Source organism: Rousettus aegyptiacus, unplaced genomic scaffold, assembly GCF_014176215.1.
Source record: "Rousettus aegyptiacus isolate mRouAeg1 unplaced genomic scaffold, mRouAeg1.p scaffold_m13_p_12, whole genome shotgun sequence".
Lineage (NCBI taxonomy): Eukaryota > Metazoa > Chordata > Mammalia > Chiroptera > Pteropodidae > Rousettus > Rousettus aegyptiacus.
Genome location: NW_023416287.1, coordinates 42,324,467 through 42,340,808, shown reverse-complemented (window position 1 = coordinate 42,340,808; position 16,342 = coordinate 42,324,467). Strand labels below are relative to the sequence as shown.

At 43.3% G+C, this 16,342-nt stretch overlaps 1 protein-coding gene across 5 annotated transcripts in view; it reads right to left on the bottom strand.

Annotated features, from left to right (window-relative positions):
• Nucleotides 1–248: 248 nt before the first annotated feature.
• Nucleotides 249–16,342, bottom strand: part of SYNDIG1 (synapse differentiation inducing 1) — a 233,321-nt gene continuing 217,227 nt past the window's right edge. For 3 of the 5 annotated variants that reach the window (XM_016126169.2, XM_016126172.2, XM_016126171.2), the window contains exon 4: nucleotides 1,284–1,442. In XM_016126169.2, the coding sequence (XP_015981655.2) occupies nucleotides 1,284–1,442 (159 nt within the window). Of the gene's footprint in view, nucleotides 1,443–16,342 lie in introns of all 5 variants that reach the window. The other 2 variants (XM_016126174.2, XM_016126170.2) reach the window with 1 other exon arrangement.

Below are 16,342 nucleotides of genomic sequence, written 5' to 3'. Positions count from 1 at the left end.
GTCCACTGAGGGTATCAGGACAATAAGATTTATTAATAGTGTTCAAGGTAGAACTTAAGCAGCCAGAGATGATTTGATTCTCATCTTAGGAGACCTGACTTCTGTTTCAGCAGCTGAGTCCTGGGTGGCTCTGCAGTTATTTAAATAACTAAAAACTACAAGTGAAACCCATGAATCATTATTAATCAGAAAGAAAAATCTTAAGCAAAAAAGCTAAAATATAATTTTTGTTAAATAATAAACACTCATGAAACAGCAATAAAATGGTATTAAAATGGTTGTGATTAATTATTTTTCAGCATCCATCTGATAGCTTAAGCAGCATGAAGCACTAGCTGCACTTAAAAAAATGACAAGAAAATAGCTATTTATTTAGTCGATAGAGAATGTTCATCTCCTTCTAAGATCACTAGTATCACTGCTTATCACCAAGGTGAGTGCTGATTCTTGTGTCTTTATGCTGAGGTGGCATCCACAGCTCCTTTGCTTAGCATTCCTGGAGCAAATCTTGGGGTCTTTCTGGGAGGAGTCTTGGGAGGGATGGTGGCCTGCCCCCACATATCAATGAGGCCCAATACTGTAGATTGCTGTGAGGTGGCTGCTGAATTTGGACACATTCCAAGGGAGGGAGGATGTTCCTAGGCTGGGGACAGTGTGGAGGGAATGAAAAATGGGCCTGGGACAGGTGCCGTGCTATTCTGGCCTTGCATTTTCAGGGCTGGACCCATCTTAAGACCAGTGATAGTAGGGGTTCTGCAAGTAATTTTGTCTTTTTTTCCTGCTCAGTCCAATTTTCTTCCTGCAGGGAAGGTAAATGGACTGGGAGAATGCCAGAGGAATCAAGAACAGCAACAGGCAGAAAAACGACATGTTCCCTTCCTTCTGCCTATTGCACCATACTCCATAATTTTTTTTTTTTACTTTTTATATATTGATAATGCTATGACATTCCAGGCACTGGCAGGCTGCAGAGCAAGATGCACTGTCATGAATACACCAGAATCCATCCAGAGACAGCCTTGTGGGTGAGGATCTTTGGAGCTTTCGCTCGGAAGTGTTAGCAGTGTTATCTGTCTTATGCTCTACAGAGTGCTGTGAAAATAAAATTAAAAGGTAAAAACCAAAGAAATCCATGAGTAGAAAATTTCAGGGTGTTATGGAATCATTTGGCAATAATTTATACTATACAGCATCAGACAGGTGTGTCTTTCTTGCCAGCCCTGCTTTCTCTTCATCTGCATATAGCTGACCCCAGGTTCTTCCCCTATGTGCCCAGAGGAAGCTCATAGGTGGTTGATTTTGGAGAGGTAGGCAATAAGGGCCACGGCAACGCCCACATAAATGCCAGTTCCGATTGTGATGGAGAGCACAGCCAAGAACAGGGCCCGCCGAGAGCTGGTGCTGGCCTGGTGGAAGTCTCCCTTGGCCACAGCTTTGTTCGTCTGTAGGGTTGAAAAGGAAGAAAGGAGAAGAAAAAGGAAGTCAAGATGAGCAGGTTGGAACAAATGAAGTGGGGACAGGGTCTACCTCTGGCTCCCTTCCAACTTGAACTTAACTGATTCCAGGGAGAGAGGACTAGCCAGGGAGTACTATGCATGCTCCCTGCTGTTGACAACAGTTATCTTTAACTGGAAAAGCAGGCCAGATTATGATTGTTTCACCCCTGCAAGACACTCAAAGTTTAAACAAAGGAAAAAGTCCCAAGAAAACACCCATGGTTGGCAGTAGCCCAACTGAATACCACAAATGTGGGGCCCAGGGCTTTGGGCACCAGTATGCCAAAGATGGAATAGATATTACATGTCCAACGCCTTGCTTTCTACCAATAATGACATTTCCTTTTTCCTGAATAACACTAAATTTTCTAAAGTATGTCCACACTTACCTTATTTAAGCTTTACACTATTGTAGGGGTGCGGGGAAGGACATTATGGTTCTTTTTCCAAGAGAAGAAACAATGGCATGAGATCATGAAATCAACTGCAGGATACTTGAGATTCTACTCTTCAGCTAGTGGCCCTGGAATCATGCTTTCCTGACCATCTCCCTCCCTTGCATAGCTAGTGTTGGTACAATTCATCCATCAATAAAATAGTTTGAAATAAGACCAATACCTAGATTTCTAGTCGCTCAATTACATAGCAAGGTGTTGGTTTTATAAAATTCATATTTCTTGGTGTCATGAGGTAGTAGGAATGTAAAGATTTTGGGTGATGTATCTGATGTGTGGCCTTCCTTATCTTGCTCTACAAGTGAGATTAGGTGCAAAACCAAGAGCATGGTGACTATTGTGTGATTCATCTGTGATCATTATGGAAGAAACACCTAGTAAAATGGCAGCTTATCTGTCAGATGAGGGTGGAAGTTACCAGAATGTGTAACTCTCATGAGTGTCATATGATGCTGAGGTGGCAGCCCTATGCCAGTGGGGGATTCTTTATGGTCAGGGTAAAAGCAAAGCCCACTCTCCTGGTAGAATGTCCTAACTTGCTCTCTGGTCCATTTCCAGGAACCAGATTATGGCTGGATCCCATTTCCATGTGACAAGAATAGTATTTCTAAATTGAGAGGAATTTTTGTCAAAATGGAAGAATAGGTAAATGCTGAGCTTGTCAGCTCTCACAATTACATCAAAACTGCAACCAAATTACAGAATAGCCATCATTGGGAAGTCTAGCTGAACAGAAGTTCTACAACAGGGAACACATAGAAGAGGCTACCTCAAGATTGGTAGGAAAGATAGAGACCTCAAATGAGCTGGTCCCATACCTGTATTTGGCAGTTGAGAATCTGGGTAAATACTTTGACTGTGGAGCTCCCTTTAGAAAAGCGAGGGGTCCTGGCCCAACACTGGGCTCCCCAGCCAAGGGTTCTAGTGCTGAAAAGAGAAGTCCCCACAACTTTTGGCTGTAAATACCAGCAAAAATCATGGCTGAGTGAGCTGGAGAGCTGAGGGAGTTGCAGACTTTCCTCTAAAAGTGCCTGCTCAGACTTACCACTGATGGACTCACTTACTCTGAGCTCCAGTGCTGGGGCAGCAGGTTGAAAGGCACCAGGAACATGTGGGGAGGAACTGAGTTGTCTGGTTTCAGAGTGAGGGCTGGAGGGGCAGCTTTCTCCCAGACGGAAATGTTGGCAGAGGGTATTGTTCCTTTGCTGAACTGTCCCCATGCCTGGCTTGCAGAACTAGGTGGCCACCACATATGAGTCTCCTGAAAGGTAGCTAACACTGGTCACTCTGCCCTGGTGATTACCTGAGATCCTGACCTTCTCAACTTGTGGACCCACCTGAGCTGCTTCTAGTGCATTTTCCATACAAATGGCTGGTCTTGGCTCATGTTTCAGACTTTTCTAAAATGTCTTAAAGGTTCACAAAATCCAAACAATCATAATCTGGCCTCAGCATACTCCATACATCTTGCTGAGTAGCACCAAACCTGGCACTAGTGAAAGCCAGTTTCAGTTTTCAGCTTGGCCTTTTGAGGTACATCTAAATCTAATGTGGGTGATAGCTATTTGCTGATTGCTTGGTGGCTCATGCCAGGTGGCTCTGGGCAGGACACAGGCCACAGCTGAACTTTGCCTGTGGTAGGGCCCCTCTTAGGAGGACTTGGCCTGCATGCCCAGTGGCCAGCTTAGGTCTGAACTTATATCTGAATATGACACACCCAAAGGACATATACTGCAGGCACCAGAGCCTTGCTAAAGTGAATCTTGCTCTGTAGGGTCAGCCCCTGCACAACAGTGCCTCTATTGGTCATCACAACGAATCAGCCTGAGGGTCAATCCCTCCCACCCATAAGCAAATAGCAACCAGGGCTCAACGGCAACAGGCGGGTACACACGACCCATAGAAGTGACATACCTGGAATACTCAACTCAGATGGCCAAGGAAGACAGTGTTACTGGGCCCCACAGGACCTACTACATAAAGTTACCTACTAAGACCAGGAGATATACCAGTCCTTCCTAATACATAGAAATAAACACAGAAAGGCAGCCAAATGTGAAGACAAAGAAACATGTCCCACATGAAAAAATAGAACAAAGTTCCACAAAAAGAACTAAATAAAATGGAGACAAATAATCTACCAGAAACAGAGTTCGAAACACTTAGGATGCTCAATAAGGATGCTCACTGAACTCAGGGAAAGAGTGGATGAACTCAGTAAGAACTTTAACAAAGAGATAGAAAACATAGAAGTGGAGATAGAAAACATAAAAGTGGAGCTAGAGAACATCAAAAGGAACAAGTCAGAAATAAAGACTACAATAAATGAAATGAAGGATACCTTAGGAGGAATTAACAGTAGATTAGATGAAGTAGGGGATCAAATCAGCATTTTAGAAGATAAAGTAGCAGAAAACACCCAATCAGGATGGCAATAAGAAAAAAGAATTTAAAAAAATGAGGATCATTTAAGGGGCCTCCGTAACAACACCATGCACACTAACATTCGCATCATAGGGATACTAGAAGGAAAAGAGAGAGCAAGGAATTAACCTATGTCAAGAAATGACTGAAAACTTTCCTAATCCAGTGAAGGAAATAGACATACAAGCTCCGGAAGTGCAGAGTCTCAAACAAGATGGACCCAAAGAGGCCCACCCAAGACACATAATAATTAAAATGCCAAAGGTTAAAACAAAGAGAGAATCTTAAAAGCAGCAAGAGAAAAGCAGTTTGTTACCTGCAAGTGAGCTCCACTAAGACTGTCAGCTGATTTCGCAATAGAAACTTTACAGGTCAGAAGGAATTGGTATGAAATAGTCAATGTGATGAAAACCAAGGACCTACACCCAAGATTACTCTACCCAGCAAAGCTATCATTTAGAATCAAAGGACAAATAAAGAGCTTCCCAGACAAGAAAAAGCGAAAGGAGTTTGTCATGATGTGGCCAGCATTACAGGAAATACTAGAGGTACTTCTTTAAGAAAAAGAAGAAAAAAGAAAAAATATGAATAATAAAATGGCAATAACTACTCTAACACAAGTGCTCTAGGCCAGGAACCCGTACCTGGGATATTCCAGGAAAACCACCAGGGAGGACCAGAGGGATGTGACATGCCATTTATTACTCACGGCACAGGGAAGGTTCAGCAGTGGCCAGTTGTAGCTTCAAGAAAAGGCCTCAGGTCAAAGGCAAGCAATGTTTTTATGCCCACAAGCAGAGGGAGAGGGAATCTCACTGGAGGAGCAGCCTCCTTCTCAGACAGCTGGGAGCAAGATGTGCTGCTGGTTACAGGAGTAGATAACGTCCATGGCAGCAGAAGAAAATGTCCTTGGGAGCAAGCACTGTTGAAAGCCCTTTGTATACTGCCTTTCTTGGCTGCTGACCAGACAGCCAGCTGTCTTCTGAGTATGTAGAAGGGCTATGTTCTGAATTAACATCACAACTACATATCTAGAAACAATTACTTTAAATGTAGATAGGTTAAATGCTCCAATCAAAAGATAGGGTGGCTGAATGGATAAAAAAACAAGACCCTTACAGATGCTGCCTGCAAGAGTCTCACTTCAGATTGAAAGCCACAGACTAAAAGTAAATGGATGAAAAAAGATGTTTCAGGAAGATGAAAATAAACAACAACAACAAAAGCTGGGGTAGCAATACTTGTACCAGACAAAATAGACTTTAAAGCAAAGGCTATAACAAGAGACAAAGAAGGACTCAGTTATCCCACTTCTGTGTATTTATCTGAAGAAATACAGAGCACTGCTTTGAAGGGACATGTGAATCCATATGTTCATTGCAGCAGTATTTACAGTAGCCAAGACGTAGAGGCATCCTGGGGGTCCATTAATGGATGAATGGATAAAGAAGAGGTGGTACATATCTACAATGGAATATTATTCAGCCATAAAAAAGAATGAAATTTTGCCATCTCCAACCATATGGATGGACCTAGAGTTTATTGTACTGAGTCAGACAGAGAAAGAGAAATGCCACATGTGGAATCTAGAGAACAGTATAAACAAACTACAGAAACAAGCTCATAGATACAGAAAGCATTTTGATGGTTGTCTGACCAGGGGTTATAGAATGTGTGAAGGGGGAGGGGATTAAGAGGTGTGAGTTGGTAGTTACAAAGTAGGCATGGGGATATAGAGTATAGCGTGGGGAATATAGAGAGTGGTATTGTAATAACTATGTATGGCGTCAGATGGGTACTGGATTTATTGGGGTGATCACTCATAAGTTATATAAATGTCTAATTATTGTGCTGTGCACATGAAATTAATATAATATTGTATGTCAAATAATTTGGAAAATAAACAGTGGTATTTACACATTGTGTAGGTAGGTATGGGAGTCAGTATATTTTTTCCTCAATAAAAACACCAAGGCCTTTACAATGGATCAAAAAGGGTGAGACTCCAAGAAAACTCATGAAATGAAGTTCAGTCCTCCATGCTCCCGACCCAATCCGATGAGGTCTGGAGCTCTGCACTGGGTTGAGAAGGGACTCTGGTCTGCTTTACGGCTTCCCTCCCTTTTCCCTAATTTCTGCATTTCAAAGGCCAATTTTTATGTATTCCTCCAATTATTTGGCTTGGAAGTCCATTTGGGAGCTAACTGCCAACAATTTTTAATGAAGCAGGGCTAAGGGATTGCAGAATAGGCCTCCTAGGACAGTAGTAATTAATTAAGTTTTCATTAGACGTGTTTCATTTTACCTAGTAACATTACCAATCTTCAAGATGTCAGCATATAATTCACTAACTGCCCATCCTCAGCCAAGCAAACACCCTGTATTAAAATGGAATTTGCTGCTATCTCTGTCATTAGCACCTTCCTTGTCACCATCACCCTGGGTTCTGCTACAGGAGCAATGCAGACACAGAAGGAAAGGCAGGATGACCACCACTCTGCATTTCTTACCCCTGGACTCAGGGCCCTGCAGGGAGTTCCTGTGTCTCAGAGGCCTGACCTATTTCATTGGAGTTCACACATTTTAGGAATGTCCTTTAGTGTTTGCCTTTCCTGCTCAACTATGTGCCCCAGAAACAGGTCCACACCCCGCTGTCCATGTGTGCTGCCCAAAGCCTGGGCTAACATCCTGGGGGGATGGCAGGGACTCATTAAACATTTTTTGAGTGACCAGGAAAGTGGGCTCTATAAGACCAGCACCCCTCAAATGCTTCCAAGTGTTATTGGACTCCGGGCACATCCTCCTTGTTTCTCTGGTGGCCTTTATGAGGAAGGAAGGGTACTGGGAAATCTTGGCCTGAGCTCAACTCCACAGACACCCACAAACAGCGATGATGTTCTCATCCCCAGAAGTCCCAAGTGTGTTTTGAAAAATCACTCTCACTTATTTGTTTTCATAGTCTAAGCTGGAGAACCTTGACTTACGTTTTTGTTTGGTTTTAGGGTGATTGTTCAGCAGAGACCCAGTATCTGCTAGCAGGGGCAGAAGAACATCACAGGTCCTTATTGGCTGGAATAAGCAGATGTTATTTGCTTGTCTTAATTCGAAATATAGACTTGTCTACATCCTCACATATTGAGTGTTCAGGAAGCACACTGAGAAGCTGTACCCCAGGGCAGCTTGTGGGTCTGATCAGCCCCAACTGTGACAAGTCAGATAGCTTTACAGCAGGGGTTCTCAAGCCTGATGCACATTTGAATCCCTGGAGAGCTTTGAAAACTCCTGATGCCTAGGTCACACCCAAGGCCAGGTAAGTCAAACGCTCTAGATTGGGACTTGGGCTTCTGTGCTTTTCAAGCTCCCAGGTATTCCACACGTGCTGACAAGTGTGAGACCGAGGTGGCCAATTGCCTTGGTTTCCCATGATGTGGGACTTGCTGTGCTAGTTTGGGACAGTCCAGGCAAACTAGGATGAGAATGATGACTTTGCATGGAGGAAGCCATAGATCCACCTGCATGGAAAGGATCCTGATGACTTATTTCTTCCCAACAGAATCATAATTTTATTTCAGTAGGCTCACAGTGGGTGGAAAGGAAGCTGAGCAAGTTGGAGATCTGTAAGCTCAGCCTCCCTGGAGGCACCACTCTGACTTCTCCTGCCTGACAGCCCCTGTTGGATATTGGCAGAGGAAACTGGGATCACCAACCAGTGAGGCCCCAGGACTGACCTCTCCTCCAGTTTCTCCTAAACCTCTTTCCTGTTCCCTCAGCTGCTTCTCACCCCAGTCACTATACTATCTCTCGGACCCCACACCATACCACTTTTGTAAATAAGCTCTCCTCAAATGATCTAATTGGGGAAGGGTGTCTTCTGGTGACAATTATAGTTGTTATAAATGCTTGCATCAGTTGTGAAAAGTCTCTCCACCTGGTGAGGGCTCCCTGAAGACGTCCTCGGGCAGCCTGACCTGCAGGCTCTTTGTAGCTGGTGAGAGACTCCCTGGCATCCAGCACCCAATCTGGGAAGGCTGTTCTCACCTCAAGGATATGTTTACTGGTGAGAAACACAGCATTCCCAATTTTGTGGCTTAAAACAAGAATAAGTACTTCCATCTGTTTCAGTTTCTGAGGGTCAGGAATTTGGAACCTGCTTTATTTGGGCTCAGAGAGGCATGGCTGAAGTCAGCTGGACATCCTCACAGTGTCAAGGGCTGATGCAAGAGCTTCAGGGCTCTATGCCCATATACTTTCTCAGCACAGTCGTCTGGTTGGGACAAGTCCCGCTTTTTCACAGTGTCCCCTTGCCTGAAACTTCCTCTCCTTCTTCACAGCCCTGCTCATCTCTAGTCTGTCCATAATCCCCTCCTAGACAAATGGCATGTCCTTGCAGCATTTAGGAATCTGCTTTTGGGGGCCCCTTTTTGAGAGCTTATTTGGAAGTTCTAGCAGGGGAATGCAGCTACTCATATACTGTTGAACGAAGAATGGTCCTCTCCTCTATTGATGAAGGTCGTCCTCTTCGACCAAGTGTGCAGATTCAGGAGGAATGCACATGGAGTGGTGAAGGAGGAAGGGGACACCTGCCTAGCCAGCCAGATCAGCTGAATCAACCCTGGCAATCAATGGGGTGTCACAGCCAGATCACCCTTACATCCTGAGGGCCCCTTTTTGGGCTGTAGCTCAGGCTGGTGGTCATAGGGCCTGCTCCTACTTGCCCAGGGTGATCGTAAACTCCTATGAAACTGCAGGACATATACACGATATCACAGTAGACAGCTCCTCCTGTTGGAGCAGAATCACATTGGTGTCAACCATGAGAGAGTGACAAATTTGGGCTCCTGAGTCTAGGCTGTATTGTACCTCACTTTGGAGCTTGCATTCCAAAGGCAAGGAGTCCACAGGTAGCTTTCTCTCAGCACTACCTCTGTCACCATGAAGGCAGAACCATGAGAGCCAAAGCATTGAACAGAGGGGTGTGTCTGGCACCAACCAACAATCCCATTCATGTTCTGAACATGGCAGGAGAGTGCCTGTTCCTCCTTTGGGTAGGGACTTTCTCCCTTGTCCTTGCCACAAGTCACCAGGGAAGTGTGTTACTTTCTTTTGGAGAGCCTTTTGCTCAGGAAATAAAAGGTGAAGGTGGCTGACTAGATCCTGAACAACAACGCAGCTACAACTTTTGTGTGCCAGTGGGAGCTCAGTGGGACCCAGTGAGCTGTGACTTCTACCTTCATGAAGTCTGCTTGGAGCAGAGTCACAGGGGAGGAAGAGAAAGCCTTAACCTGGGGCTTAGCATCAAAAAACAGGAATCAGTGGTCAGAACTCAAGAAATGCTCAGGCTCCAGTTGGCTCACTGGGTGCAGGGCTCAGACACAATCCAGACAAAAGAAATGTCTTTTAAACTTACACCCAGGAAGTGCTGAGCTCATGTACTCTCCATTGAAACACTTCTTGTTGAAACATAAAATATGCATTCTGGTTCTTTGATTACATAACTACCCTCACTTACTTGTTTGCAAAGATATGTAGAAAATCATATTTTAGAGTTAAAAACAGAAGTAAAATATTAGTGTTAAAGCTTATGAAAAGAACTGACTTCTCCCTTAAGAGAAGTGCTATTTAAACGGAGGAGATGAAAATCATATAAACAGGACAAGCATGCTTTGTCTAAAATTGCGACCCTCAGAACCATGATTCACTGGGTAAAAGCATGAGGTCATTCACCATGTGCACCGGTGGCCACATGTCCTGAGGTGGGGACAACTATCATGACAAACTGCCATGCCAGGGGAATATGCTATCAGAAGACAGAAGACTCCTTATATACATTTAAAGCTCATTTTGCTCAGGTTTTCATGAGAAATGGCCAGTTTATAGAATAATTAAGTCAAATTTACATTTCTCAGGTGGAACTTTTTAATTCTTAAGTTGTATTTACCCACAAACTTTTCTTGTGGTAACAGAACTCGTAATTGGCAACGTTAATGGGGTGATTTTATTGCAGGACTGGCTCCTTCTTGTGGTCTCTGACCTGCTTCCAGGCCCTGCTTTTTTCTAATGCCTCTTGGCACATCCAGGTCTTGCCTACAGGGATTAACCAGGCTGTCCTCACCTACTTCCTGTCATGTCTCCCCTTCTCATGTCCACCTGAGGTCCCAGACTTACCTAAGAGATTTCTCTTGGTGTTTGCTAGCATGCTGAAGCCCCTGCACAGAGGGTAGACCAATTCTTGCCTGGAGAATCTAAAAGACAGAGGTGAGTAGGCCAGCAGCTTCTGTGTCAGAATGAAGAGGAGTACTGCTCTGTGGGGACAGGTCAGGACCTCCCCATCAGTCAGTGAAAAAGAGGCCTGGATGTTTTCCAGGATTCAGACGTGTCATGGGGACTGTCTTAGATCCTGCGCAACTGAGGGCAAGTGGACCTCTTCAGAAAATGCTGATGGAAAACACATGGCCTGTCTCAAGTAAACTGGAGTTGATGATTCAGAACGTATGTGGAGCTCTGCAAAACATCCACCCAGATTGTCAAGATGAGAAAGAAAGTTTCATATGCCTTGCAGGCCCAGAGGGCATGAGGCCTCATATGACAATTCGAGGTGGGTAAGTCTTCTCTATCTGCTATTTCTCCTTGCTCACAATGTCTCATTCCAATATGACAGACACCATGGTTGGCGAGCTGGGAGAAGAGACCAAACCCCCTTTTCTCAGGTCTGTAGGCATGCCAGTGAAGAATGCATCTTAAAAGAATAGTGCTATATGCCAACCCTAAGAATGGCTCAAATGGAAAAGAGAAACAGTACAAAATATTGGCAAGAATGTGGAAAAACTTGGTGAGAGTGTAAATTCGTGTCACTACTTGGAGAAACCTTAGTACTTCTTAAAGCCAAACATCTTGATATGTTATATGACAGTTCCCTTCATGATAAATGCTCAACAGGAAATTTTCCTATGTTCACTAAAAGGCATCTACAAGAACGTTCACAGCATTAACTGTAATAGCCCCCGAATGAAAAACCAGTCCAGTGTCCGAAAACAGTAAGAAGGATTAATAATAATGATACTCAATGATAGCAATGAAATACATTTCAGGAACATAATCAGAAGAAGCAGGACACATGATTCTATCACTAAGCAGGCCAAAATAATCTATGCTGTTTGTTGGCAGAGAAGTCAGGTTAGTGGATATCTATGGGTAGGTCAATAATTGGAAGAAAGCATAGTTTAAAAAATCTACTCTTGCAATCCAAGATAATTTTAGAAATGATTCTAACAAGAATTAAATAAACAGGTAAGAACTATCAATAAAGAATAGAGAAACTCATTTTATAAATCTATAGGAGAAATGAAATGAGATACTAATTTTCCTATAAATGTAGATGTAAATGAGATTCATCAAGTGGCTCCTCTCTCCAGACCCTCTTGGGGCCTATGTATTTACAGTGGCCTTTCACCATTTATCACCATTTGATTGCCTAATTCATCTCTTATATCTTCATTGGAGCCTGGCCTGCCCCCTGCTGTGGGAAAGGCCCGTGAAGGCCCCTGAGGTCTCCATTTCAGCCCATACCTCCCGGTGCACTTGTACTTGTCTTTCTCCCTTCACACCAGGACAATCACCCAGCAGGGCCCGCATGTTTACCATTCCTGGATGGGCTCAGCACATGTTGCTTGGTGAATAAACAACAGAGAACAGTGCAGCAACTGTCAGCTTTTTCTCCCACTATTCCAAGAGCAACTTGCTTTGGTCAGAAACATTTCCACTCTGTACAGGAACCCCTTGGAAGCATCACCTTGGCTGATAAGCACTGGTCTTATACAGAGTCTACAAACTGATAAGGATGATACATATCAAGGCACATCCAAAAAGAAAATATTTACAGCTATGGCTCCTTGCTATAGATAGTGAAGCCTGTTTGGTTCAGAGAGCACCTGGAATGTCTTGGCAATCTAAGTGTGGGCATAATGCAATCCTCTTCAGGACAGAAGGAGAGAGATTTGCTGCTCCTCAGGGAATACTGGAGCAGAGGAGGGGAGAAGATACATGAAAACAGAGTTTGGAGAGGAACTGTCCAGGCAGGTGCCATAGAGGAGAGCTTTGGCAATTGATGGAGATGTTTTGTCTGTGCTGTCCAGCATGGTGGCCATTAGCCACCTGTGACTATTGAACAATTGGAATATCGCTAGCATGACTCTTGAACTGAATTTTAATATTATTTAATTTTAATTAATTTAAATAGACAAATGTGGCTGGGGCCACCATATTGGTAGCATAGATCCAGGAGAAAACATGACAGAAAACCCCACTGGCAGGAGAAGTGAGGGAAGGCGAGAAGAACCCCAGTGTGGGGTGAATCAAAAGAAGGCAAAACGCTTAAAACTGAAGTTCAAGGTGTCTGCAAGGCTGCACACTGTGTGTGAGGCATTCCCTGGCCCCCTGGGAAACTGGCTCTACAACGTGCCTACCTTGTATGGATTTATGTGTAGATTTATTTTACCTCCCTCCCCAGTTTGGTTCAACATTGGGTGGAGATAATGAAACAGATACAAGATGAAGGAAATGGGTGACCCACAAAAAGGAAGAGCTCCTTAAATTTTCAGATTACTTTGGGAGGCCTTTGGACTTCTACAGGGCCTGGCATGAGCTTACTTTCATTTGAGGGTCCACAGGCCTTCTTCATATTTGGAATCTCTCATGGGAGTTGCACTGACTCTAGACATCGGTGACAATGCATCAAGGTCCTCTAAATTGAACTCTATCCCCTGGTATGTGATCATCCCTTTCATTAGCCGACCCAGAGATGTTCTGAAGGGCATAGGCTCTAGTGCCTCTTGGGTAGACCAGAAACTTTGCCCCTATATTTCTCCTAGTTCTTGATTCAGTTTCCCATAAGCTTTTGCCAAGGTCCTCTTTCCCTTTGGCTGGAAAACAACTACATCTCAGGGAACCTTGTTTGAGGTTCTGGAAAAATCATGATTTTCCCTGAGATGTAGCCCCACTACTTTGTTTTTCTTACACTCACTTATTTTAAGGGTAAGAATGGGTAAGGTGGGATGTTTTCACATTCCATAAAATCCACAGATACATTCTTTCCATTCTTGTTGAGGATCTGAGTCTAGGCACAGCCGAGAGGGTCTTAGCAGAAAATGTCAGGGCTTGGACACCAGCCTCCAAGATTTGTGATGGGCTCCTGAAGACACTTACTTCCTTCAGAGCCACCTCTTCAGAAATTTGTAGCACTTTGGGGACTTTATGGCTCATTTTTCCTCCAGTACCAATATCTGTCTGGTTAGATTACATTTCTTTGCATTATCACAAAGGTTATTTCCATTATTTATTACTGCCTAACATTCAGTAAGCACTCACAAGGCACTCAGAACTGTACTTGAAAGAGAGGCAGACTTTAATATTCTGAATGAGAACACGATGATTTAGATATAATGAACCCGGAGGATGGAAAAACCTCTCAGAGGAAGGTGATATCACACTTAAGCCTCAACATACGTTTCTTTCCTTACATGAATTTAATTCCAGGTGTATTTTTACGGATGACTCCCACCCCTACTGCTCCTTTTAAGCAACTTTTCTACTTTAATCCATTTAAAAAAATAAACCTTTTTTTGTTAGGTCTGAATGGCAGAAAGGAAACCAGTTTTACAATGAATGTACCAACTGTATCTAGATAACATCTGATTCAAACACTGGTTTACCTTGGCACAGGCTGAGTGTGGGCCTTCACAGAGCCACTCAACCTGTCCATGGTCTGGATCACTACACTCAGGAGGAGGGAAGTTCCTATGGAGATGTCTACAAGTTTCTATCATCAATGCCACCCCTTCTGTGGATGTCATTTTTATAGGGAACACAATCACAACAACATAAACATCAAGGAAACAGCAGCCACTGTGCCAGGCCAATGTGGGACATGTGAGCTACTAGTCTCTCTCTATTCTCCATGTGAGATTTGAGAAGCCCAAACCCTTGAAGCCACTTGGCTCATGAGCGGCTCTTCCCAGTGGATCTTCCTCCCTGCATCTAGGCCTCAAATGGTTTCATGCTCTTGTACTCTCCCACATGCTAGCTTCTGGTCTCGTGCAGAGAGAAGCCTATCTTGGTTTCCCCACACACTCAGGTTTTCCTTGTTGTAAGAGAAGGGCCAGGAGGCTGGGAATTTTCCAGTGAGGGCACAGGGAATTTAAGAAGAACCCAAGTAAAATGGGAGTCCTTAGGGGTGGACGAAGAGGAGTAGGGGCACCCCCTACTCCTGTCATACCCACTCAGCCCTGCCTCTTCATGGCCTTTGCCTACCACCTTCTCCTGTGCAGGCTGGTGGCTGAGCCTTAGTTTCCAGCAATGCCCACCTTTTGGCTTTTGGTCCACACTCCAAAAGCACCCCCTACTCCTGTCATACCCAGTGCAGCCCCATCTCACTCCTGTTCTCTTCTGGGTGTTGCAGATGCTCAAAATGCAGGTTGTTAGGGAGTAATAATGACCAAAAGTTCTATTGTTAGAATCATAGACAAAATCAGAGGGACTGAAATTTGCCACCATCTCCATTTCTTAAATTTAAACAAATGTAAATAGCCATATTTTTGCATATTGGCTTTCCCTGCATCTTTCATTCTTTTTAAAATTTGTTTACATAAATGCACATACATACTAAGTAAAAGATTCATAGAAGAAGTGAACAATTCATAAATGTATGGCTTGGTAAATTTTCATAAGTGCACACACCCATGTAACCAGCATTCGGACCAAGAACAGAACAGGTGGTGACCTGAAAGCCTGCCACTGCCCTTCTCGCTGTCACCCTCCCTCAGCAATAACCATTGACCTGATTTACAACAGTCTAGATTAGTGTTGCCAGTTTGTAACTTTCTATAATAGATTTTATAGCATAAACACTGGATTCCTTCACTCTGTGAGATTCATTCCTATTTCATGTAGCTATAGATCATTTATTCTCTGGTGTTCTTCTTCATGAACATACTATGATTTATTCATCCATTCTCTTGTGCAAAGGCATTTGGGTAATTTCCAGCCTGGGGCTACTACGATAGGGCTGCTATGAACATAAACCTTCTAGTGTTTTTTTAAATGAGCATGTATATTTACTTTTGTTGGGTATATAGGTAGGAGTAGAAATGCTGATAATAGGGTGTGTCTATGCTTAGTTTGTAAAACAGTTTTTATAATCACAGCAAAGTATTCATGCAGGATTTTATAAAATACATGGTACAAAAGATTTCAAAAATAAAACATCAGCAGCAGTGTCATGAGTACTTCTGTACCTCTGCAGTCTTTTCCTGAAGACATGTTATAAACTTTTAAGTGGATCTATCTGGTGTTTACTAATTTCTTAAAGGTTATAATTTTTGATCTCTTATTTTATTAATTTATCAAGTAATTATCACTGATAATTGTGGTAGATAAGGAGTAGCTTTCTTATTAACCTCCTCTGCCCCTGCTTCTGCCCCACCCCAATTGTCATCTCTTTCCTTTTCCCTATCCTTCTAATGCAGTCATTACAGCATTTAGTTAACCTGTTATCTGACTATGAACATTCCCTTCACTGCTAAGCCAAGTACATTTGTGTTGTTTCTTCTGTTCTAGTCTTGATTACTGTAGTGTCTCATCTGATTGATGGAATTATTCATTTTCTTTACTACACTCACCAATAGTCTCTCCATACATTATTTCACAATATGATCAAACATTATCAGATAATCAATCAATTCCTTATTATTTCATGGAGACCACACTCCTTGGGTTTGCTGTCTCTCTGTTTAATCTGATTGCTCTTGAATGCTATTCCTTTAACTACATCTTGGGAGCTCCTTCTGCTTTCCTTTCATGTCACAGCTTTTGTTTCCTGGATCACAGGTCTTTTCTCAGGAAGATTTATTCCAGTAACACATGCTGCTGAAACCCCCATGAGAACTATTAGTACATGGATGGTATGCTTTTGAG